We start from the raw sequence: 24,404 nt of genomic DNA, 5'->3' as shown, positions 1-24,404 counted from the left end.
CATTGCCAAAGGAATGTTGAAATATCTGACTATTATGGAGCTGGAGGAAATCAAGTTGCTCATGTCTGTTAGAGTTTCTCTTATAAATTGAGGCACATTCTGGTTAGGTGCATAGATATCAGTAATTGAAATCTCATCATATTGAGTATTACCCTTAACAAATATGAAGTGACCATTCTTGTCCTTCCTTCCTTTTCTTGGTTTAAAGCCTATTGTATCTCCAAATAGAATTGCAACACCTACTTTTTTCTGATTACCATTTGGCTGAAATATGGACGATCATCCTCTCACCCTGAGTCTATATTTATCTTTTAAGGTAAGATGTGATTCTTGTATGCACCAAATATCTGGCCTGAGTTTTTGTATCCAGTCAGCCAACCTGTGCCTCTTTAGAGGACAGTTTAATCCGTTTACATTAATGGAGAATATAGATAAGTCCGGTAAAATTTTGGGTATCAAGTTTTTCCAAAGTCCAGTGGACATTTTAAATCCTTTCGCCACTGTGAAAGTTGGAGTTTGATCAAGTTTCTGAGTGAGTTTACTTTTGTGGTAGAGGATTGGGCTGGTCATTATGGAGGATAGGTCTGAGAATATCCTGAAGAGCTGGTTTGGTTATGGCAAATTTCTTCAACATATGAATGTCATTAAAGTATTTAATTTCTCCATCATAAATGAAACTCAGTTTAGCTGGATACAGGATCCGGGGTGAAAGTTATTTTGTTTTAGGAGATTAAAAGTCGATGACCACCCTCTTCTGGCTTGAAAAGTTTCAGCAGAGATATCTATAGTCATTCTAATATTCTTCCCTTTGTAGGTAATGGATTTCTTACGTCTGGCTGGTTTCAGAATTTTCTCCTTCATATTAACTTTAGCGAAGTTAATTATGATATGCCCGGGGGATGTGTTATTCGGGTTGATTCGTGCTGGGGTTCTGAAACTAACTGCTATCTGAATTTCAGAATCTCTTGGCATGTCTGGAAAATTCTCTTTCATAATTTCATGGAGAAGAGCCTCTGTGCCTTGCGAAGCCACTTCATAGCTTTCAGGGATTCCCACCAGGCGGATATTAGCCTTCTTTGAATTATCTCAGAGCTCTCTGAGAGAATGATCCGTTTTTGCTCTTCATTTATCTTCCCCTTTGAGAGTTTGGGAGCATTCAAAAGCTTTGTCTTCAACATCAGAAATCCTTTCTTCTGCTTGTTCCACTCTGTTACTGAGGGATTCTACTGTATTTTTCAGATCTTTGAGGACTGCAAATTCTTGCTTCAATGTGTCAAAATCTTTGGTGATTTTGTCTTTAAATTCGTTGAATTCTTGAGACAACTTTTGAATTTCTCCTCGAATTTCTAATTCCCACTTTTGAATTGCTCCTTGAATTTCTAATTCCAAATTTTCCTCCATTCTATTAATCTTGTTTGCAATCCAAATTCTGAATTCGTTTTCTGACATCTCAGCCAGCTGTTTATGAATGGGATCTTCATTTACATCTGCCATATCTTTCCTTGGGTGGGTGGGGGGTTGATCTATTCTGATTTTTCTGCTGATTCCACCCCATGATTATTTTACACCGTTTGACTTTTCCCCTGGAGCTTTGTCAAGGACCCATACAGTGCTACGGCCTGAGAAAGTGGGGACCTGTTTGGTGTGGTTGGGCTAAGTGGCTCTGTACTGTTTTCAGCTGGTCTCTGTGTGACCCTAGTGAAACAGTTAGTCTGGGTTGAAGTCTCAGCTGTGGAGAAATACCAGCAATTTAGTCACCCCACCCCCCACAGGTAACAATTGGAAAAGGAAAGTCAATCCTTCCTACTACCACACACCCAGGGCACCACTTGGATAGTCCTCAGGCAATTGGCTCAGTCCAAAAGGTCCAAATCAATTGTCTCAGTCAGCACCTATCTCAGGTGGGAGAGTTTAAAAGGTCTCTGGCTATTAGATCACAGGGGTCTGCTGACAACTCAAATATGACTTGCTCCGGTGCTCCATGAAGTCAGGAGGACCCACCCAGGAAATAGATTAGTCTGGGAAGGTTGATACCTCCTTCCCCACCTTGCACCTCTCTCACACCCAGTCACTGATAACCCCGCGGGGCTGTGACCCAATTGGCTCCAATGAGCAGATACTCCAGGGGTTTGCACTTTGCCTGAATCACAAGGAAATCTATGTGTGCTCAGCCAGGCCGCTGCTCTCTGCCTCTATCCATTAGGGGGAGGTGAGGCATGACAACCTTGGGTGCTTGATGGAGGCTGGCAGGTTTTCACTCAGTTCCAGCCCGACCCTTGATTGATGTTACTGACAGAACAGAACAAGTTTGTGGGAATTTGTTTCTGTCCCTGCTAAATTCCCTTGCAGAAGAAAAGCTGTTTTGAGTTCCCAGAACCTGTGCCTCAGGCCCTGTCTGTGCTACTGTGCAGTTTCAGCTGTTAGTATTCACAGCACGGTTACCTGTCAGATCCAGCCTCTGCCTGCCCTTCCTTGTTTAAGCTGATGGTCCCCTGGGGCCTGGGTGCATCTTAGGCTCAGTAAAGTGGTCTTCTGGGTCAACCCCGCCGTGGGAATCTCCCGGCTCTGCGTGTGCGTTTTCTAGTCCTCGAGCTCCACCCACACCGGAACCGCCCTAGGCAAACCCTTTACTCACAGGGCCTGCATTTCCATCCCAGATCTGTTCTGTGGTGGTTGCCACCTGAGAATATGCCTGGCCTCCTCTGGTTGCCCAGAGAGACAGGGGGTGTGACTTTGGAATATCTGGGTGTGAGCCTTATTGTTGGCAAAAAATGGCTGCTGTTCTGCGCCTTGAGGCACCGCCACTCTGGCGTGGTTCCCTCTCAGCCGACTGTCCTCTCCTCACTCCCATGCCACAGAATTAGCACTGACCAGCTGCAGTCCAGGCCCTGTCCACACCCCTCAAGAAATCACCCAAGAATCTGGACTCCTGGAGGCCAGGCCTCCAGACCTCAGAGTGAGAGTGGAGGGGAGTGCTGGGAGCTCAGAATTGCAGGTAGAGAATATATACAGTTTTATACAGTTTTATGCCTGGCAGGAGAACACCATGGCACCCTAGTACGGGAGGTAGGTCCAGTTTTTAGAGGGTCTCTCCCGTGGAGTATAGTGGGAGGACCTTTGAACTCTGCTCTAGCCGTTCTCATGGGGGAGGGGACTCCCGTCTGCTTGGTGATGGATATTGTACCTTTTGTTTGTAGCGGTCGCAGCTCACCTCAGCATGGTTGGTGTGCGTTCTTCAACCTTCTCTCTTGGTGCAGCTCTAATCCACCAGGTTACTTGCTAAATTTCTGTCCTTTAACTCTCCTTCTGGATGGGAGCCTCTGTGGAAAGCTGGCTTCAGTCAGCCATCTTGTCAGATTAACCTTATTTATTTTTTTTTTAGAGACAGAGTCTCACTTTGTCACCCCCGGTAGAGTGCCATGGTGTCACAGCTCACAGCATCCTCCAGCTCTTGGGCTTAGGTGATTCTCTTGTCTCAGCCTCCTGAGTAGCTGGGACTACAGACGTCCACCACAACGCCCGGCTATTTTTTTGTTGCAGTTTGGTTGGGGTCAGGTTTGAGCCTGCCACCCTCAGTATATGGGCCTGATGCCCTACTCACTGAGCCACAGGCGCAGTGAGGCCTTTAATGAGGGTACTATATTAGAGGGTACTAATTAAGCCTTTAATGAGGGTACTATATTAGAGTTTATCTGAGTGATATTTATTACTTTAGTTTAAGTAATACAAAAAATTGTTATTATGTTGGTAGTTAGCCAATCTTTCTAGATATAACATGAAGATATATTTAAGAGTGTACCAAAAAATGTATACACATACTAAGAGATACTATCTGTGTATTACTTTTTGAAGTTGAATCAAAGGTACTGTTACTGGGTCAAGTGTACTAGACATGCTACGCACATCCATTTTACCTGCAATTCATTCTCTTTTTGGGAATGATCCATTTTTCAACAAGAGCTCTTAAAATATATATACTTTTTTTTGGCACTCCCATATATTAAATTGTATTCTGTTCTCTAGTGAAGGATATTACCTTTGCCTAATATGTATAATGTTCTAAAGGGAAAAATGAGCCCTTAATCTAAAACTTTGAATTTTCTTATAAAATCCTGTAGGAATAAATATGGATGCTTTTTCTCATTGTATCAGTTATACTAATGTTTCTAAATTCTAGTAATTGATCATTTATAGTTTTCTCCATTTCTTTTAGATGTAGGCATGGACCACCAAGCTCTTCTAAAACAATTCGATCACCTGAACCACGTGAATCCTGACAAGTTTGAATCCACAGATTTAGATATGCTAATCAAAGCAGTAAGAATAATTCTAAAATGTGCTGTCTTTATTGTGCCTTTGAGGTTTTGTAATTTGACAAGTAAACCCAATCAAATAGAAATACAACTTTCATATATTCTCTAGAATATTTTTAAAGGGAAGCATTTTAACTCTTATTAGTATAGATATTAATATGGACATACAGATCTCTTAGTCACAATTAGAATATCAAAAAGTCTGTAAATGTTGAAAGCTGTCTTGAATTAACCAGTTATACTAATGCTATTTATAGTTTTTGTTTAGGCTGCTTAGTATGTGTGTTTATAGATTTCACTAAAAACAAAAATATTTTTTTCTTTTTTGAGACAGACCCTCGCTCTGTCACTGGAACTAGAGTGCTATGGCCTTAGCCTAGCTCATAGCAACCTCTAGACTCCTGGGTCAAGTAATCCCCTGCCTCGGCCTTCCAAAGTGCTAGGCATACTCGTGTGAGCCACCACACCTGGCCATGAAATACTAATCTGTTTGATTATAGACACTGCAGGGATGTTCTGTAATATGGCATATGTCTCATATTCTCTTTCTAAAATCTAGACAATTTTGAAACACATCTGGCCTCAGGGATTTTAGATAATAGTTTGTAGATCTCACATATTATGTATGAATGGAGTTATCAAAATAGATGTTCTTACCTGCCTATTATTAGATTTAGTTAAATGATCAGAAATCATACTTGATTTGGCCAAGCATGGGGGCCCATACCTATAATTCCAGCACTTTGGGAGGCCAAGGTGGGAGAATCACTTGAAACTAGGAGTTCAAGACCATCCTAGGGAACAGAGCAGGATCCACTAGCTACAAAAAATAAAAAAAATTAGCTGGGCATGGTGTTGATGCGCGCCTGTAGTCCTAGCTACTTGGGAGGCTGAGGCAGGAGGATGACTTGAGCCTGGAAATTGGAGGGTGCAGTGAGCTATGACCATACCCCTGTACTCTGGTATGGGTGACAGAGACCCTGTCTCAAAATAAAAAAAGAAAATCATTCCAGTTTTTTACACTGTACAAATTTGACACAGTCTCTTTATTATTAAAAAAAAATCAATGTAGGTGTGTCACATGGTAGGAGAAGGAGCTAAGAGGGAGGAGTGGTGCCAACCTCTTTTAAGGAACCAGTTCTTAGGTGAACTAATAGAGTGAGACCTCAGTCACTGTTACCGTGGGGAGGGCACCAAGCCATTTATGAGGGATCCACTTTCATGACCCAAAAACCTCTCACTAAGCCCCACATTCAACACTGGAGAACAAATTTCAACATGAGGTTTGCAGGGGGTCAAACATCCAAACCATATCAACATGTTTATGTTGGGGAACTGTGTAAAATAAAGCTGGCTTTGAACCTTTAGCTTCTTTGAGTACCTAAGTCTCTGGTAATAATAATGACTAAAATAAAATGATGGATTTAAAAACAAAAGTCCAGTATTTTTTTTGCCCTCCTACACTACTTCTTCTAGAGAGTAGACTATATTCCAGAATGGCTTTATGTATACTTTTCAAACACATCTTTTTATTTAATATAAATGCAATATTGCATTCTAGGCGACAAGTGATCTGGAACACTATGACAAGACTAGACATGAAGAATTTAAAAAATACGAAATGTTGAAGGAACATGAAAGGAGAGAATATTTAAAAACACTGAATGAAGAAAAGAGAAAAGAAGAAGAATCTAGATTTGAAGAAATGAAGAAAAAACATGAAAATCACCCCAAAGTTAATCATCCAGTAAGAAATGTGACTGTAAAACCATATTTAGATGAAGATACTTCTTTGTATCAGCAGAATTTTATCATGTTATTAGTAATTAAATGTTGATTCTTAATACTGCAGAATTTCTCAAATTTACATTTTGAGTTTCTATATATAGATTATATTTTGTTTTGAGCAGTTTTTAAAAATTGGTTCACAGGGAAGCAAAGATCAACTCAAAGAGGTATGGGAAGAGACTGACGGATTGGACCCTAATGACTTTGATCCCAAGACATTTTTCAAGTTACATGGTAACAGATTTGATACAAATGTTATTAATATTGATATCTGTTTTGTGAAGAAATTATATTTACTTTTAATTGATTTCTGCTAAGGTCTGCTTTTGAATTCTGTCGATAATAAATGTTTAAAGTTTTTCTAGGGTAATATGATAGTCTATTTCACATTGATCTGCAGTGTAAAATTTTTTTGGTTAGTAGTTGTGTCTTTATGTGGACTTTTCGTCATTGTATGACTTACTGCAAGGTTTTTTGTGAACTGAAGGAAATTCTGTGACTAGCTAGGTTATATCTGGTAGGCTTTAAACTATAATATTAAAATTTACTTTTTGCTCTTTTTTTTGAGACAGAGTCTCCCTATGTTGCCCATGGTAGAGTGCCATGGTGTCACAGCTTACAACAACCTCAAACTCTTGGGCTTAAGCAATTCTCTTGCCTCAGCCTCCCAAGTGGCTGAGACTACGCCCTCCACAATGTGTGGCTATTTGTTGTCGTTGTTGTTGCAGTTGTCATTGTTGATTTTGACTGGCCCGTTCTGGGTTCAAACTTACCAGCCTGGGTGTATGTGGCCGGTGCCCTACCCACTGAGCTACAAGCGCCGCCTTACTTTTACTCCTATAGCATATTGCTTTATTTTATATTTTTGGAAAAAATTGGTTATGTTTTCCTAAAAACTGATTATGAATTATAAATACAGAATTGGTATCAGTTGGGCTTATGTGAAGCTTCATAAAAAAGAAGAAACCATTTTCTGCATATTGACACTTCTTGTCAGTGCTAGCTTTGCAAACCATTTGTAAATAATTGTATTTTAATTGTATTAAAATCTCCAGTTTTACATTTGTAATTGTTAAACTTCAGATGTCAATAGTGATGGATTTCTGGATGAACAAGAGTTGGAAGCCCTATTTACTAAAGAGGTAAATTAATTTGTTAAATACTTAGTATTCTTTTTCTCTCTCTCTCTTTATTCCTTCTACTAACTTCTTTTTCTTCATGTTGGTTTTAAAATTTTCTTTTTAGTTGGAGAAAGTATATGACCCCAAAAATGAAGAGGATGATATGGTAGAAATGGAAGAAGAAAGGCTTAGAATGAGGGAACATGTAATGAATGAGGTATGTTTTAAAAGTTTGAGGTTATGTGTGTCACACTTTAGGGGGGCAAGACATGATTGCAAGAGGGACTTTACCTAACAATTGCAATCAGTGTAACCTGGCTTATTGTACCCTCAATGAATCCCCAACAATAAAAAAAAAAAAAAGAAAAAAAAAAAAAATAAAAGTTTGAGGTTATATGTTTATTCTATGGATTACTTGATTCCTACAGTAAATCATTCTTTTTTTTTTTTTTTTATTGTTGGGGATTCATTGAGGGTACAATAAGCCAGGTTACACTGATTGCAATTATTAGGTAAAGTCCCTCTTGCAATCATGTCTTGCCCCCATAAAGTGTGACACACACCAAGGCCCCACCCCCCTCCCTCCATCCCTCTTTCTGCTTTTCCTCCCCCCATAACCTTAATTGTCATTAATTGTCCTCATAACAAAATTGAGTACATAGGATTCATGCTTCTCCTTTCTTGTGATGCTTTACTAAGAATAATGTCTTCCACTTCCATCCAGGTTAATATGAAGGATGGAAAGTCTCCATTTTTTTTAATGGCTGAATAGTATTCCATGGTATACATATACCACAGCTTGTCCATTCCTGGGTTGGTGGGCATTTAGGCTGTTTTTTTGGCGATTGTAAATTGAGCTGCAATAAACAGTCTAGTACAAGTGTCCTTATGATAAAAGGATTTCTTTCCTTCTGGGTAGATGCCCAGTAATGGGATTGCAGGATCAAATGGGAGGTCTAGCTTGAGTGCTTTGAGGTTTCTCCATACTTCCTTCCAGAAACGTTGTACTAGTTTGCAGTCCCACCAGCAGTGTAAAAGTGTTCCCTTCTCTCCACATCCACGCCAGCATCTGCAGTTTTGAAATTTTGTGATGTGGGCCATTCTCACTGGGGTTAGATGGTATCTCAGGGTGGTTTCGATTTGCATTTCTCTAATATATAGAGATGATGAACATTTTCTCATGTGTTTGTTAGCCATTCGTCTGTCATCTTTAGAGAAGGTTCTATTCATGTCTCTTGCCCATTGATATATGGGATTGTTGGCTTTTTTCATGTGGATTAATTTGAGTTCTCTATAGATCCTAGTTATCAAGCTTTTGTCTGATTGAAAATATGCAAATATCCTTTCCCATTGTGTAGGTTGTCTCTTTGCTTTGGTTATTGTCTCCTTAGCTGTACAGAAGCTTTTCAGTTTAATGAAGTCCCATTTGTTTATTTTTGTTGTTGTTGCAGTTGCCATGGAAGTCTTCTTCATGAAATCTTTCCCCAGGCCAAAATCTTCCAGTGTTTTTCCTATGCTTTCTTTGAGGATTTTTATTGTTTCATGCCTTAAATTTAAGTCCTTTATCCATCTTGAATCAATTTTGTGAGTGGGGAAAGGTGTGGGTCCAGTTTCAGTCTTTTACATGTAGACATCCAGTTCTCCCGATACCATTTATTGAATAGGGAGTCTTTCCCCCAAGGTATGTTCTTGTTTGGTTTATCGAAGATTAGGTGGTTGTAAGATGTTAGTTTCATTTCTTGGTTTCCTTTTTGTTTTTTTTTTTTTGTAGAGACAGAGTCTCACTTTATGGCCCTCAGTAGAGCGCCATGGCATCACACAGCTCACAGCAACCTCCAACTCCTGGGCTCAAGCGATTCTCTTGCCTCAGCCTCCCGAGTAGCTGGGACTACAGGCGCCCACCACGATACCCAGCTATTTTTTGGTTGCAGTTCAGCCGGGGCCGGGTTTGAACCCACCACCCTCGGTATATGGGGCTGGCGCCTTACCGACTGAGCCACAGGCGCCGCCCTCATTTCTTGGTTTTCAATTTGATTCCAAGTGTCTATGTCTCTCCTACAGTAAATCTTTCTATAAAAGGAAAATAAATACACAGAATAGCCATGTAATTGGATTTTACATTTTTCATCCAGAATATTATCCCAGATTCTCTTAGTATAAATAGTAACTATTCTAAAAGATTAAGATGCTTTTTCTTAGCAGTATAAAACTTTTTTTTGGTTCTGAAAAACAATGAAGTGCAATATTTGATATTTTTAATATTTTCAATATTTGATATTTTTAAAGCCTATGTTGCTTTCACTAAAAACACCCTAAACCTCAATACTTTAATGGGTTGTAGCAACAAATATTTATTTCTTGTTTACGTGACATAATCTTTAAAGGTTGACTATAGCTAGATATGGCAGTCACCTTTCATTTTCTTAATCTATGCTGAATGTGCTGTAGCCTCCACCAGTCCACTGAAACTTCTGTCAGATGACCTTTCTCTTATTAAATCCAGTGTCTTCATCTTATGTGACTCTTTAGCAGCATTCAGCATGGTTGGATGCCTCCCTTTTTCTTGAAATGCTTTCATCACTTGGCTGAGCCTGGGTTTTGAGCAGGGCTGGGGTTGGCTCTTCATGTCTTCTCATTCCCAGGAGTGACTGCATCTTATCTTGGAGGACCCCAAGCCAAACCATTTATTAGTATTTGAGAATTATGCTCACCTCTGACAAACCTCAGGTCTACTTATATCCCTTTGGCTTAGGTGTGTCCATATCAAGCCCCACGTCAGGGAGGAGGGGATGTATACCTCTCACAGGATCGTTCAGCAAGTCACGTGACACTGGCTGGGGATGTAACATCCTATTACAGGAGGGCACAATAGTTGGGAATAATAATCCAGACTACTTCATAGTCCTAAAACTTTAATTTTATCCTTTTCAAAGCAATGACCATTTTTTTCAATTTGAATTGTTCAGCAAGTTTTATTTTTCCTCTGATTTACGTGTCCAGACAAATATAGAAAAGGTCATTTGCAAATAGACTGATGATTACCTGAGTACATCATTTGTCTAACTACTACTAAACAGATAGCCCTGTTGTGTCCTGCTGTATTGGAGCAAAGGGATGTGGCTGGAGATTCACATGGAAGCATGCTCACTGGTCTCACTCTGGTCTTAGGGTCACAAATCACTATCAGGCCCTTTGCTTGGAGATTCAGCTGTATTTCCTGGTATGTTATTCCCTGGTCCCAGAGTCTTACAGTTTCACATATTGTCCCTTCTTACACCTTCACCATACTTCTTTTTCCTCCTTTGCCATGACCTTGCCTCTCATTTTACTGAGAAAACAGAAGCAATTAAGAGAATTACTTCATCCTGCCCCTAACTATATCTACCAAGCAATCTGTATCTCTCCCCGTTTATTTTGCCTTGCCTTCTGTTTGCAGTTGTTGTCACTGTTCCCACTGTGGAGGAGGAGGAGGTCTCGTTTAGTGTATATCCTATTTGAGTATTTTGTTCCTGCTCTGACCACTCCCCCCATCAGTGTTTTCCATTCTTCCAGATCATTTTCCTTTGGAGACAAACACAATCTCATATCTTCCACCTTAAAAAACCCCAAACCTCTAGTTATTGCCTCATTTCTCTGCTTCTCTTTACAGCAAAACTATTCTATAGAGTTGTCTGTTCCTTCTCTTCCTGATAGTCTTCACCTTTCGTTTTCTTAATCTGTGCTGAACATGCTGTAGCCTCCACCAGTCCACTGAAACTTCTCCTGTCAGATGACGTCTATCTTATCAAATCCAGCGTCCTCATCTTACATGACTTCTCAGCAGCATTCAATGCAGTTAATGCCTCCCTCTTTCTTGAAATACTTTTTTCACTTGCCTTTTGGAAACTACTCCTCCCTAGTTTCCGCATACCTCAGCACTCTCTTCGCGCTGATCTCTTCTGGCTGTTTCTCCTCTTCCCAAGTTCTGTATGTTGCCCTGGGCCTATCCCTTGGTCATATTCTGCTTTCCATTTTCATTCTTTCCTCAGAGGGTGCTATGGAGTCCCATGTCTTTCTTTCTTTCTTTTTTGTTTGTTTAGCAGGCCCGGGCTGGGTTCTAACCATCGAGCTATAGGCTGACTACCTCCCCAAATGCTCTTTAATGGCTATGCCATGTAGAGCCCCAGCCGCCATGTCTTTCTTTATATAGCTCAATATGCAGGGGAATTCAAAATTTTTATCTCCAGCTCTCTACTTTCCCTAAGCTCCAGGCTTATATCTGTTTGACAGTTCCTCTTGCATATTTAGTATATATCTTCTGAAGATACAGCTTTGTTCCTCATGCTCAGCTTTCTTTGTTTTCAGCAAGTGAATCACAGTTCATCCAGTTGCTCTGGCTAAGTCATCCTTACTTCTCCTTTACTCACATCCTATATCTAATCTGTGAGATATAATATTTCATTGGTCATTCAAACAGATGCTGAATTTCATCTCTTCTCCTCACTTCCACTTCTGCCAACCAGGTCAAAGCCCTTCTCCTAACTGGGATCTCTGCTTCTGTTCCTTACCCCTCTGTAGTTCCTCTACACAGCTGGCAGAGTAAGCACTTAAAAGCACAAATAAGGCCATAGTACTCCCTTGCTCAGAATATTTCAGTAGCTTGCCATTTCACTTAGAATATGATCCAGAATCCCTCCTCTAGCCCAAAGGGCATGGCATGTCTTTATCCTTGCCTTGTTCTCTGACCCCACGTCCTGTGACTCACTCTACCATGGCCACCTGGCTTTCTTCATGTTTGCCTTTTATCAAGCTTATTCCTACTTTAGGGCATTTGAACTTAATATTTCTACTTCCTGGAATGCTTCTTCTCTAGATCATCACATGGTCTAACTTCCATCAGGTCTGTGCTCAAATGTCTATTCTTCAGAGCGACCTCCATGACCTTCCCATTTAAAATATGTGCCTTTCTTTGCAGTCCTTGCTCTGCCTCGCCACCTTTTTCTTTTTTGAGACAGAGTCTCACTCTGTTGCCCTCAGTAGGGTGCTGTGGCGTCATAGCTCACAGCAACCTCAAATTCTTGGGCTTAAGTGATCCTCTTGCCTCAGCCTCCCAAGTGGCTGGGACTACAGGTGCCTGCCACAACACCTGGCTGTTTTTTTTTTGCTGCAGTTTCTCATTGTTGTTTTAGCTGACCTGGGCTGGGTTCGAATCCGCCAGTCTGGATGTATATGGCTGGCGCCCTATCTATTGAGCTACAGATGCCACTTGCTCCTCTTCTTTCTAAGCAAAAACTCTGATATAGACATCATGCACAGGGTACCTGAAATCCACTGGTTTGCTTCCGTGATTTCACATGAACATTTGAGCTGTTAATGCTCTATTGACTGCTTGTATTCCAAGTATCAAATGAATTTCTTTGGTCATTATACATAGTAGAGGGCACCTGTTAAATAAAATTAGCCACAGCCATTAAAGAGCATTTGGGGAGGTAGTCAATTTCAGTTTTTGATTTAGTTAATTGTTTTTAAGAAAAATGTTGAATGCATTTTAATTTAAACTTTTTCTCTTGGCTAAAATCATGCTCTGGCATGATTATTTTTCTTACCTAAGCACTTGGCTTCAAGAAGGATTATACATATTAAGGTGAGTGAGAAAGATAACAGCAGCTTAACCAGTCAGATCAGCTGACTCAAACTTGTTGATCTTTAGGATAGTAGGTATATCACATATTTTAAAATTTGAATTATATAGAAGGGAAAAATAATCTATATTCTGATTCTCGTATAATTTTGAATGTTCTGGATTTTTTTCCTCTAGTTTCTTGGATGTTAGATTATTTCTAATTGCTGTATGTTTCTGTAGTCACATCTGTTACAAGGTAGTTGCTAGTGTCTAATATGAGAAAGATTATTTTATATTACACATACTTTTTCTTTTAATCAGGTTGATACAAACAAAGACCGATTGGTGACTCTTGAAGAGTTTTTGAAAGCTACAGAAAAAAAGGAATTCTTGGAGCCAGATAGCTGGGAGGTAATGGAACCAACCCCGAATGGGATATCTGATTCAAGAAATTCCATGTCAGTCTGTTCTACCCATTATGCATTTATAGTCTCACTGTCTTGTTTTCTTTTCTTTGCCTTTCTTTCTTTCATTCTTTTCTTTGCCTGCCTTTCTTTCATTCTTTTCTTTGCCTGCCTTTCTTTCTTTCTTTTCTTTTCTTTTCTTTTCTTTCGAGAGTCTCACTTTGTCACCCTTGGTAAAGTGCTGTGGTGTCACATCTCACAGCAGCCTCAACCTCTTGGGCTCAAGTGATCCTTTTGCCTCAGTCTCCCAAGTAGCTGGGGCTTCAGGTGTCTACTATAATGCTGGCTATTTTTTTGTTTGTTTGTTTGTTTGCTTAGCAGGTTGGGGCTGGGTTTGAACCCACCAGCCCCAAGCATGTGGCTGGCACCCTAAGCTATGGGCACTGAGCTACGAGCACCCCCCATCTTGTTTTTTTATATAAAATTTTTATTATAAATAACTTAATTTCTCAGAAAATGTAGAGCATTTAATTTCTTATCTGTAATCACATGGCATCTATTAGAAGTCTTTAAAAAATTATACTTTTTTCTAAGATAATATTCATTATCAAAAATTAGAAATATAAATACATTTACTTATTCATTCATTTATTTTTAAAGATGAGGTCTTACTCTGTTGCTGCCCAGTCTGGAGTACAGCAGCATTGTCATGGCTCACTACAGCTTTGAACTCCTAGGCTCAAATAATTCTCCTGTCTCAGCCTCCTGAATAGCTAGGACTGTAGGCATGTGCCATCATGCCCGACTAATTTTTTTTTTTTTTTTTTTTTTATGCCTGACTAATTTTTAAATTTTTTTATAGCAATGGGTTCTTTCTGTGTTGGCTATATTGGTCTTGAACTCCTGGCTTCAAGCGATCCTCCTGCCTTGACCTTCCAAAGTGCTAGGATTACAATGAGCTATTGAATCCAAACTTTTTTTAGTTAATAATATTTCACAAACATTTTCCAATGTCATTCTTCAAAAAACATGATTTAAAAAATGACTACTAAACATATAGTTGTAGTATAATTTATATAACCATTCCTCCAGATTTAGATATTTTGGGTAAATTCCAGTATTTTAATGTAACAATGCTGTAATTACTATTCATTTGTTCATGCATTTTTGGGGCAATCTATGATAATTTCTCTGGGTAGAATTATTCTCAAGATTTATAAACATTTTTTTTATTTTCCCAGTATATCATGCCAAATTGCTCCAGAAAAGTATACCAATTTGTATTACAGCCAACTGTACAGAAATGAGTGCATGCACTTTAAAATAGCTGAGAAGTACCAACCAAAATAGATGAAAGAAAAACATTATCTTTTTCTACATTAAAAATAAAAACATGACCATTTAGATTTTTGATTGTCCAGAAAATAGTTTGAGATAGGATGACCAACTATGCTACTTTACCTGGGACTGAGAGGTTTTCCAGGATGTGGAACTTTTCTAGGTGGTCTTCCCAGAAATATTTGGAGAAGTCACCCTCTTTTGTTTTTTGTCTAGCATGTGAAATGTTTTTGGACTTTGGAGAAGAAGAATGCTAAGATTATTTAAACATACATTCCCCTTTAGTACATCTGGTAAACTAGAAGATCAATAGATACTGTAATTACATACTTTTTTTTTCAAGACAAGGTCTTACTCTCTTGCCTGGGCTAGAGTGTAGAGCATCATCATAGCTCATTGCAATCTCCAATTCCGGGGCTCAAGCAATTCTCCCACCTTACTTGAGTAGCTGGGACTACAGGGGTGTGATGTTACACCTGATTAATTTTAAATGGAGAAACAGATTCTTGCTATGTTGCTCAGGCTGGTCTTGAACTTCTAGCCTTAAGCAATCCTCCTGCCTCAGCCCTCCAAGTGTTAGGATTATAGGTGTGAACCACCATACAGGGCCAATAGTCATTTGTTTATATCTAGCTGTCTATATATATTAAAACTCATGAGTTAAAAAAAAAATAACACTCATGAGTTTATACTGATATCTCCTATTTCAATCCAGCACCTTCAGTTTCAACACAGAATTCAATCTTTTGTTCCTTCCATGTTTTGTGTGAAACTTAAGTCCCTTTTCTACAAAAATATTACACTTTTTGCTCAGTCCTAGAATGTACAAGTTTCAGAATTGCTAATTCATACATTTGCAAAATAATAATTTGTTTAGATTTGTTGTTTTTGTTTTAACCTGAAGGCATAGTCTAAATATTGTGATTGAAAGTTACTTGGGTTAGCTCTCCCCCTTTTGTGGGTTATCTTATTCATTTAAAATAAAAGTACTGGGTGGCGCCTGTGGCTCCAGGAGTAGGGTGCCAGCCCCATATACCATAGGTGGTGGATTCAAACCCCGCCCCAGCCAAAACAAAACCAAAAAAAAAAAAACCTGCAAAAAAAAAAAATAAATAAAATAAAGGTACTATTTATTTGCTTCTGATTTTTTAATTTAAGTTTTGGGATTTTCCTGGTCTTATGAAAATTGTTCTTTTCTGAGTATGTGAAATATTATATTTTCAAAATGGAATCTGTACAAAAAGGGTATTTTATTCTTTTTCACATTTTCTTTCTTTTTTCTACCCAGTTCTCACTCGTGGCCCCTAGTAATCAATTTCATTAATCTTCCTGTTTTTCCTTTTGCTCAAATGAATACATAAACATATATTTTTTATTTCTCCTTTCTTGCCCAAAGATACAATACGATACTCTTTTGTACTTTGTTGATGGTAGAATTTTAAAGCTGAATCAGACCTTATTGTTATATTTTTGACATTATTCTTTTTTCTTTCTTTTTTTTTTTTTTTCATTTAGACATTGGATCAACAACAGTTCTTCACAGAGGAGGAGCTAAAAGAGTATGAAAATATTATTGCTTTACAAGAAAGTGAACTGAAGAAGAGGGCTGATGAGCTTCAGAAACAAAAAGAAGAGCTACAACGTCAGCATGACCAACTTGAGGCTCAGAAGCAGGAATATCATCAGGTGGTATTTTGTAAAAAGATTAGATGTTAAAAGGAATATTAGGTGCTTTGCTGAAAGCCTGAGTTTTTGTAATATATTTCAAGGTACTACTAGTTATAGTGTTTTCTTTTCTTTTTTTATGTGTAAATCCACTATTCTGAAATAACAAGCAAGACAAACAAGAGGCACCTCACCATTATGCCACAGCTACCTCTCTGCATCCTTCCTTTCTACCATGATACCAATAAATAAGTTTCTCAGCCCCAACTAATTATTAGAACCTCCTCCCCACTTTTTTTTTTTTTTGAGACAGAGCCTCACTCTGTGGCCCCAGGTAGGGTGCAGTAGCATCCTAGCTCACAGCCACCTCAAACTTCTGAGCTCAAGTGATTCTCTTGCCTCAGCCTCTCTAGTAGCTGGGACTACAGGCAACCACCACAACGCCTGATTATTTTAGAGATGAGGTCTCACCTTGACTCAGACTGGTCTCAAACTCCTGAGCTCAAGCATTCCACCCACCTCAACCTCCCAGAGTGCTAGGATTACAGGCTTGAGCCACCATGCCGGGCCCCCATTATTTTTAAAGTTCATTGTAGCTCTAGATCTCTGTATTTTCAGCTCCAGCCTCCAGTATGACACGGGGAGTGGCCCTATGTGCAAATATACAAAATAATACTCCTTCTCGACTCCTTCGTCTTTCTTTGCTCCCTCTTCCTTCTCTGTTCCTTCCATTCCAGGCACATGCTCCTTTTCTCCTCCCTCCTTTGTTGGACTCTCCTTGTGTCTATCTTTGTCCAACTGATCTCCTTTCCTAGGATCAGCCCTAACCTGAGCTGGGCCTGCAGCTGCTGGTTCTGCTGTCTGGCAGCTTTCAGGTGCTCCTGGGTCTCCTACAGCTCCTGGAGGGCCATCTTAGCTGCTGTTGGGTCCTGAGCTTTTCTCTTGCTGGAGCTACTCTGTGCCCTTGGCCTGCTGCCGAAGCTACCTGTACAGCAACCTCTCTGACATCTGAGAGGGGGCCGCATACTGATACAGGAAGATCAGATCCTGATCTTGCTCCTGTTGCAGATCTTTGCCTCTTCATTGTTCAGCTCTGCCTGCAGAGACCCTGGACATGAGGACAGGTGGTGCCCTGCTTCCAGATTCTGAGCCCATAAACAGGAGTGGGGTGTTGAGGTTCAGGCGATTTTCTGTGTTCTAGGTTCTTGATGTGCTCTTGGCTGAAAAATGACCAGAGCATTCTTGCCCACCAAAGCAAGGAAAACATGAAACAAAGCTTACTGAGGAAAAGAAAGGTAGGTTTATAGAACAAGAGCAAGATACAGGTTTACAGAGCAAGATAGGTTTATAGACACCAAGTTCCTTTCACAACAAAGGAAAAGGCCAGTATTTTCAGTTTTAGTATATTTGGAATATTAACCTTTACTTTCTCCTTTAGAATTTGAATATCTTTGTTTTAGAAAGCAATTTTCAGTTAGTTTGTTGTGCTTTGTCAAAGGTCATGCATATGATACAAAACCAAATAATGCTTACTTCTAAGACTTTTCTCTTTTCATTCACCAGGTCATACAGCAGATGGAACAAAAGAAATTACAAGCAATTCCTCCATCAGGGCCAAATGGAGAATTGAAGTTCGAGCCACGTATGTAATTTTGTGTATTTGTTTAGAGAAATTAAACCATTGTATAAATGAAAATGTACATTCCTTACAAATATAATTTCAAATCATTAAGAGTTATGGTTCTTTCTTATATACATTTGTAGAAATAGAGCCATTTGCATTACAGAAAAAGGAAAATGCTCCCAAAGTTTTATGTATCAGCAAATTTTAAATATTATGTCACTTGAAAGTCATATTTTAGTGAAATTATTTATTTTAACATTATTCATAATTCAAATCAATTATTGATTGATCTTACCAGAGGATGTGTTTTTTAAATTGTAATCTATGATTAGCTAAGCATATTTAAAAAAATAAATTTGTATATGAAATAACATTTTGAATAAAGAAAGATACCTATAAAATGAGAGCATATTTTCTTTCAACAGACATTTAAAGTCCGAACTCCACAAGAACTTGGAAGAAAGCTGTTAACTCAACATCTATTTTATCTTTTTAGCTCCCTTCCTTTTTCTCTGCTTAATAAATATTTTAAAGCATATTTGGAGTAAAGGAAGATACTTTTAAAACAAGAGCACTTTTTTTGGACACTGATATTTAAGAATTGAAGACTACCAGAACCAGGAAGAAAACACACTCACTCTCTCCTCTCACATTTATACTTCCTTTCTTTTACTTGTTCTCCTTTCACAATTTAATTAAGTGGCCTGATGCCATAATTTAAAGAAACTGTCAGTAACTATTTAAGTGAGAACCTCTGTCTATTGCTTTTAAAATAAATGGCTCTCACTCATGAAGGTAGATGATGAAGGCAGATGATCTTTTATAGGTACTTATCATCCCCTTTCTCAATAAAAGTCTCTTTGATATTAAGAATTCTTCTGAAAAGGCCATAGTGTTTTCTGGCAACATTTTCCTGCTTTTAGCAACCTTAACTGTTAGACATTCTTCAACTGATTAGCTTTTGCTAACACTTTCAGTCATTTTTTCATTCCTTTTTTTTTTTTTTTAACTCTATCATTTGAAATTAAGTTTTACTACATATAACAGAAAAAACAAAGATAACAGAAGTTTAAACTCAGTAGGAGTTTTTCTGTCTTACAAGAAGACATCTAGAAGTAGGTAGTTAGTGTTCAGGTTTTTTCTGCTCTGCTATCCTCAGTGTGTGATTTTTATTCCCTTGCTACTTCATTCTCACTGTCCAAGATTGCTGCCCCTGGCAGTGAGGAAGGCCAAGAAAAAGGAATGTCCCTCCTTGAATCAGCTTCCTTGCAGTCAAATAAGTGCAGCAGCACTTGCCCTTATATCCCATTGGCCAGTACTGAGTCACACAAGTGGCCAGATAGCTGTCAGGGAGGCTGAGAAATCCATGTATCTGGCTAAAAGTTAACATCCTTTTACGAAGGAAAAAAGGAAGAGGAATTCGTGGTAGGCAACTTTCAGTTTTAACCCCAGTCAGCCTTGTTTGCTACCTAAATCTCTATGTACAGTATTGTTTTGAAACAGGAAACCTTTACTTTCTCCTTCCCAAGGAGAAACCACCAGTAATTCAATCCATTATTGCATAGCTCAAAGACCATGTTATCTGGTGACATGTCTCCTCATTAGGATGTGGCTTATGTTCTGGTCATCTGCACACTAAAGACAAATTTTCTGCCCCCAGCACCCCAAATGCATCACACATAGTTGGAGGAAAAAACTGTAGTAAAGCTGACCTTTTAGGAAAGTGGAGAACTGAAAACATAGCAGTTATTGATCCATAGCTATTAAAAAGTTCTGGTTGGCAAAAATACCATAGTAAAGTTATAGCTCATGAATATATTCTTTGGTTTGTCCATCAAACAACTTTTGATTCACCTTTCTAAGAGGAGCTCTTTTACCTGATACTCTCAGGGGCCCTTAGTTTTGCTCTCTGGAAAGTTTTTATTGTTCATTAGTTATTAAGGATGCATCTGAAGGGGTATTGAAATATGTGCCCTCCTTGGAGGATGGATCACTTTATCAGGTCACTTCCTGTTACTGTGGGCTTGGGGGGCTCAGGGATTGTTTCAGATAGATAAGAGCCCCTGGCTGTTGCAGGCAAGATTTGGGTTTTTGTTATTATTTTATTTTGTTTCTTGGCCAAATGGTTCCCTAGAAACTTAATTGGTTTCTGATCGTTTTCTTTAGTTATTTCCATGAGTTGAACCACAGTCAAAGACGTAATTTTTAACAAAGAACCTCATCATTTACCTGCCTCTACTCTCTCAATCCCCTTATGTCTTAATGGGTACCTATTTGAAATCCTTTCAGACTGTAGGCTTGGATGGGATGGCAACAGTCTTATTCTGAGCTTTTTTCCTAGGCTCTTGTTACTTGGCAAAAAATTCTTTTATTTATTTATTTGCAGTTTTTGGCCAGGTCTGGGTTTGAACCCGCCACCTCCGGTATATGGGGCCAGCGCCCTACTCCTTTAAGCCACAGGCGCCGCCCTTGGCAAAAAATTCTTAAGGGAAAGTTTTGTATTATGGACTGAGAGCAATTCTTCCAGCAAAGCTATATTCCCTTGCAGTTCTGCAGACTTGTTAGCCTTAGCCCGAAGCACATTTCTCTTACATGATTTTGGGGAAAGACATCAGAAGCAGCCACAGTGTACTAGCTCTCTGTATTTTACCAGTACTTCCTCTGATACCTTCAGCTCAGTTGGCAGGAAGTCTCATTGCCCAAAGCCCATTGCCTTGTACTCCTCAACTAAGTCAACCCCATATTAAGGACTTTTTACTTGTTGCACCTTACTTCTAACTACGAATTCTGTACAGGTCAAGATTCTTGGTTATAGGTATTAGATTTTTCTTTAGCTATTAAATAGAAAGGGATTAATTAGGAAGTATAGATAGTTCACAGAATCTTTGGGAGGGCTGAAGAAATGGGCCTAGGCTGAACTAGGAACTGCATCACCTGAGTGGGCATCAAGAAGTTGCCTGTCAGATCAGGAAGCTGCCTGCTGAATCTGGGTGCTGTGAACAGTGGTCAGCTCCAGAGCCACAACTCCTCTGCCATGCTTTGTGTCAGCAAAAATGGATACCTCCTGTCTTGCCCCTCTCCATGTATAACTTGGTTCTGCGTAAAAGTCTCAGGTGAGTGCATCTGATTGATTGGACCAGCCATATCTGAAACCCTAGCTGCAAGGGACTTGGGAAATAGAGTGCTTACCTTGCCTACTTCTCTATTACATGAATGCATGTTAAAAGCTGCTGAATGAACCAATCTACTCTAGCAACTCATAATTTTACATTAAATTTCTCTTAACATAAACAATTTTTAAACTGTTCTTATTTTACAATTAAATAGTCATTGACTATTACTCCAAACATACTTGAGATTTTTTTTCTTAAATCATGGATCCAAAAATTAAATACAGCAATTTAGAAAAGTTCTCTTTATATACATCTTTTAAGAACCCATAAAAACCATTCAACATAGTAATAGTGCTATTTTTTTTTAAGAGATAGAGTGGAATTTCTATTGTGTAAATTGTAGGCAATTTGGAAAAATGGTTTGGAATATCCTTTTGTTGATGATTTCTATCTGTGACCAGAAATGGTGAGATAAACATTTTTGGGGAGGTTAAACAATTGTTTAAAAAATTTTTATTTTCACATACACGTGTTCATTTATATGTGGGGTTAAACATTTTTTGATGGTGAACTGGGGTTAAATCAAAAAGTAATTGAAGGAGATCTTAAGAGCAATTTCTTTTTCTTTTTCTTTTTTTGAGACAGAGTCTCATTCTGTTGGCTTAGGCTAGAGTGCAGTGTAGCCTACAGCAACCTCAGCCCCTCAAATTCCTGGGGTCAAAAGATGTTCCTGCCTTAGTTTCCTGAATAGCTGTGACTATAGGCACCTGTCGTAAGGCCTAGCTGAGTTTTCTATTTTTAGTACAGGTGGGGTCTGGCTGTTATTCAGGCTCAGTCTCAAACTCCTGAACTCAAGCCATCCTTCTGTGTTGGCCTCCTTTAGTGCTAGGATCATAGATGTGAGCTACTGTACCTGGCTAAGAGCAATTTCTTGAAATGCTTTTTTGGCATGAGCAAATAAGGGATGAATATTAATGTAGAAATAGCCCACAGTTTCCAGCAAATAGTCGTAATTTTTATTATTTAGAAAATAATTATTAAGCCTAAAATTATTTACGGATTTAAAAAAATTCAGTTTTTGTGAGAACTGGGCATCAGTGAGTGAATATTTCTGAGAAAGTTGCAAATAATAAGTATTCTTTTTTTTTAGAGACAGAGTCTCACTTTGTCGCCCTGGATAGAGTGCCATGGCGTCACAGTTCACAGCAACCTCCAGCTCTTGGGCTTAGGTGATTCTCTTGCCTCAGCCTCCTGAGTAGTTGAGACTACAGGGGCCCGCCACAACGCTCAGCTATTTTTTTGTTGCAGTTTGGCTGGGGCCGGGTTCAAACCCACCACCCTTGGTATATGGGGCCAGTGCCCTACTCACTGAGCCACAGGCACCACCAAATAATAAATATTCTTTTCAACTCTGTTAGAAAATATTGGTTTTGTTTTATATCATTCATATTTCTTTAATTATTAAATACTCTTTGTAAACCAAGACATAGTTGTAGATGAGTTAGTTGTATATATTAGTAATTTTTTTTGTTTGACATGTGAATGTTCATGAAACATGTAAATTTTATAGTATACTGAAGTACAAGTTAAGTATTTCTTCTTCAGAATTCTTGGGATCAGAAATGTTTTGGATTTCAGAATTTCTCAGAGTCTGGAATATTTGCATTATACTTTTACTTGTTCAGTGTTCCAAGTCTGAGAATTCAAAATCTGAAATGCTCCTCTGAGCATTTCCCTTGAATATCATGTTGGTGCTCAAAAGTTTTCATATTTTGGAAAATTTCAGGTTACAGATTTTCAGATTTGAGATACTCAAACTGTATATTTAATTAAAATTGGATTTTAAAAGATGATAGTTTTTTAGAATATTTAACTCTGACTAAAGGCCTCTGCATTTTGGAAATAGTAGTGAAAAATCCTCTGAGACGTGGCTATATATTTTTTAAGCTAAGTTTGCTTAAAATAGCATTATTATTTATCTGTTGATTGAACAGATTTTTATTGCTATAAGCCTAAAAGCAAACCTGTCTCTCACATGAAGAAAATATGAAAAAAATGTTAGTAGTGACAAAGTGATTTTTAAGGTAGCCTAATTAATTGAAAGAGGGTAAGAAATCTATTTTCCTTAGAGTGAAATTTTGGCAAGCCCAGTTCTGGTTAGTGCGTACATCTGAATCTTTGGTGCCTATAGTCCCAGCTACTCCAGAGGCTGAGGTAAGACAATCGCCTAAGCTCAAGAGCTGGAGGTTGCTGTAAACTGTGATGCTACAGCACTCTACTAGAGGGTGACAAAGTGAGACTCTGTCTTTTAAAAAAAAAAAAAAAAGAATCTTTATTTATAGCTGTGTAGCACAATCAAGAAGAAATGGAAAAAGAGTCAGAGTTGGATGATGAGATTCATCATCTTCATGTAAGATTTTTTATCCCTTGAAGAACCTGCTAGAGAAATTCACCTTTACCTTTAATCACTGGTGCCTCAATTTAATGCTTTTAAAATTCATCTGCTTTTTTTTTTTTTAACAATTATTCATCCATTTATTATTTACATGTATTTCAGCTTAATACTTGTGACTTGTGTAATTTTTTTTTTGTTTGTTTTTATTGTTAACTCATAGCTGTGTACATTAGTGCAATCAAGGGGTGCAATGTGCTGGTTTCATATACAATCTGAAATATTCTCATCAAACTGTTTAACGTAGCCTTCATGGCATTTTCTTAGTTATTGTATGTAGACATTTGTATTCTGCCTTTAGTAAGTTTCGCCTGTACCCATTCTAAGATGCACCATAGGTGTGGCCCCACCCATTACCCTCCATCCACCCTAAACTCCCCCCTCCCTTCCCCTTCCTTGGCCCTTTCCCCATAGTCTTGTGCTATAGTTGGGTTATAGCCTTCATGTGAAGGCTATAATTTAGCTTCATAGTAGGGCTGAGTACATTGGATACTTTTTCTTCCATTCCTGAGATACTTTGCTAAGAAGAATATGTTCCAGCTCCGTCCATGTAAACATGAAAGAGGTAAAGTCTCCATCTTTCTTTAAGGCTGCATAATATTCCATGGCATCCATGTACCACAATTTGCTAGTCCATTCGTGGGTCGATGGGCACTTGGGCTTCTTCTATGACTTAGCAATTATGAATTGGGCTGCAATAAACATTCTGGTACAGACGTCTTTGTTACATTGTGATTTTTGGTCTTCTGATTATAAACCTAGTAAAGGAATTATAGGATCAAATGGCATGTCTATTTTTAGGTCTCTAAGTATTCTCCAAACATCCTTCCAGAAGGAACGTATTAGTGTGCATTCCCACAAGCAGTGTATAAGTGTGCCCTTTTCTCCACATCCACGCCAACATCTCTGGTTTTGGGATTTTGTTATGTGGGCTACTCTTACTGGGGTTAGGTGATATCTCAAAGTAGTTTTGATTTGCATTTC

At 38.6% G+C, this 24,404-nt stretch overlaps 1 protein-coding gene across 3 annotated transcripts in view; it reads left to right on the top strand.

Annotated features, from left to right (window-relative positions):
* The window catches only part of NUCB2 (nucleobindin 2), a 49,219-nt gene extending 30,831 nt beyond the window's left edge, over nucleotides 1–18,388 (top strand). For all 3 annotated transcript variants that reach the window (XM_053561889.1, XM_053561890.1, XM_053561891.1), the window contains 9 exons: nucleotides 4,214–4,317; nucleotides 5,875–6,060; nucleotides 6,245–6,335; nucleotides 7,185–7,243; nucleotides 7,347–7,439; nucleotides 13,146–13,235; nucleotides 16,082–16,252; nucleotides 17,795–17,873; nucleotides 18,281–18,388. In XM_053561889.1, the coding sequence (XP_053417864.1) occupies nucleotides 4,214–4,317; nucleotides 5,875–6,060; nucleotides 6,245–6,335; nucleotides 7,185–7,243; nucleotides 7,347–7,439; nucleotides 13,146–13,235; nucleotides 16,082–16,252; nucleotides 17,795–17,873; nucleotides 18,281–18,288 (881 nt within the window). In that variant the 3' untranslated portion in view covers nucleotides 18,289–18,388. The remainder of the gene's footprint in view (nucleotides 1–4,213; nucleotides 4,318–5,874; nucleotides 6,061–6,244; nucleotides 6,336–7,184; nucleotides 7,244–7,346; nucleotides 7,440–13,145; nucleotides 13,236–16,081; nucleotides 16,253–17,794; nucleotides 17,874–18,280) is intronic.
* Nucleotides 18,389–24,404: the final 6,016 nt, after the last annotated feature.

This window comes from Nycticebus coucang, chromosome 14 (assembly GCF_027406575.1).
Source record: "Nycticebus coucang isolate mNycCou1 chromosome 14, mNycCou1.pri, whole genome shotgun sequence".
NCBI classification, from domain to species: domain Eukaryota; kingdom Metazoa; phylum Chordata; class Mammalia; order Primates; family Lorisidae; genus Nycticebus; species Nycticebus coucang.
This window is presented reverse-complemented; position numbering and strand designations above follow the sequence as displayed.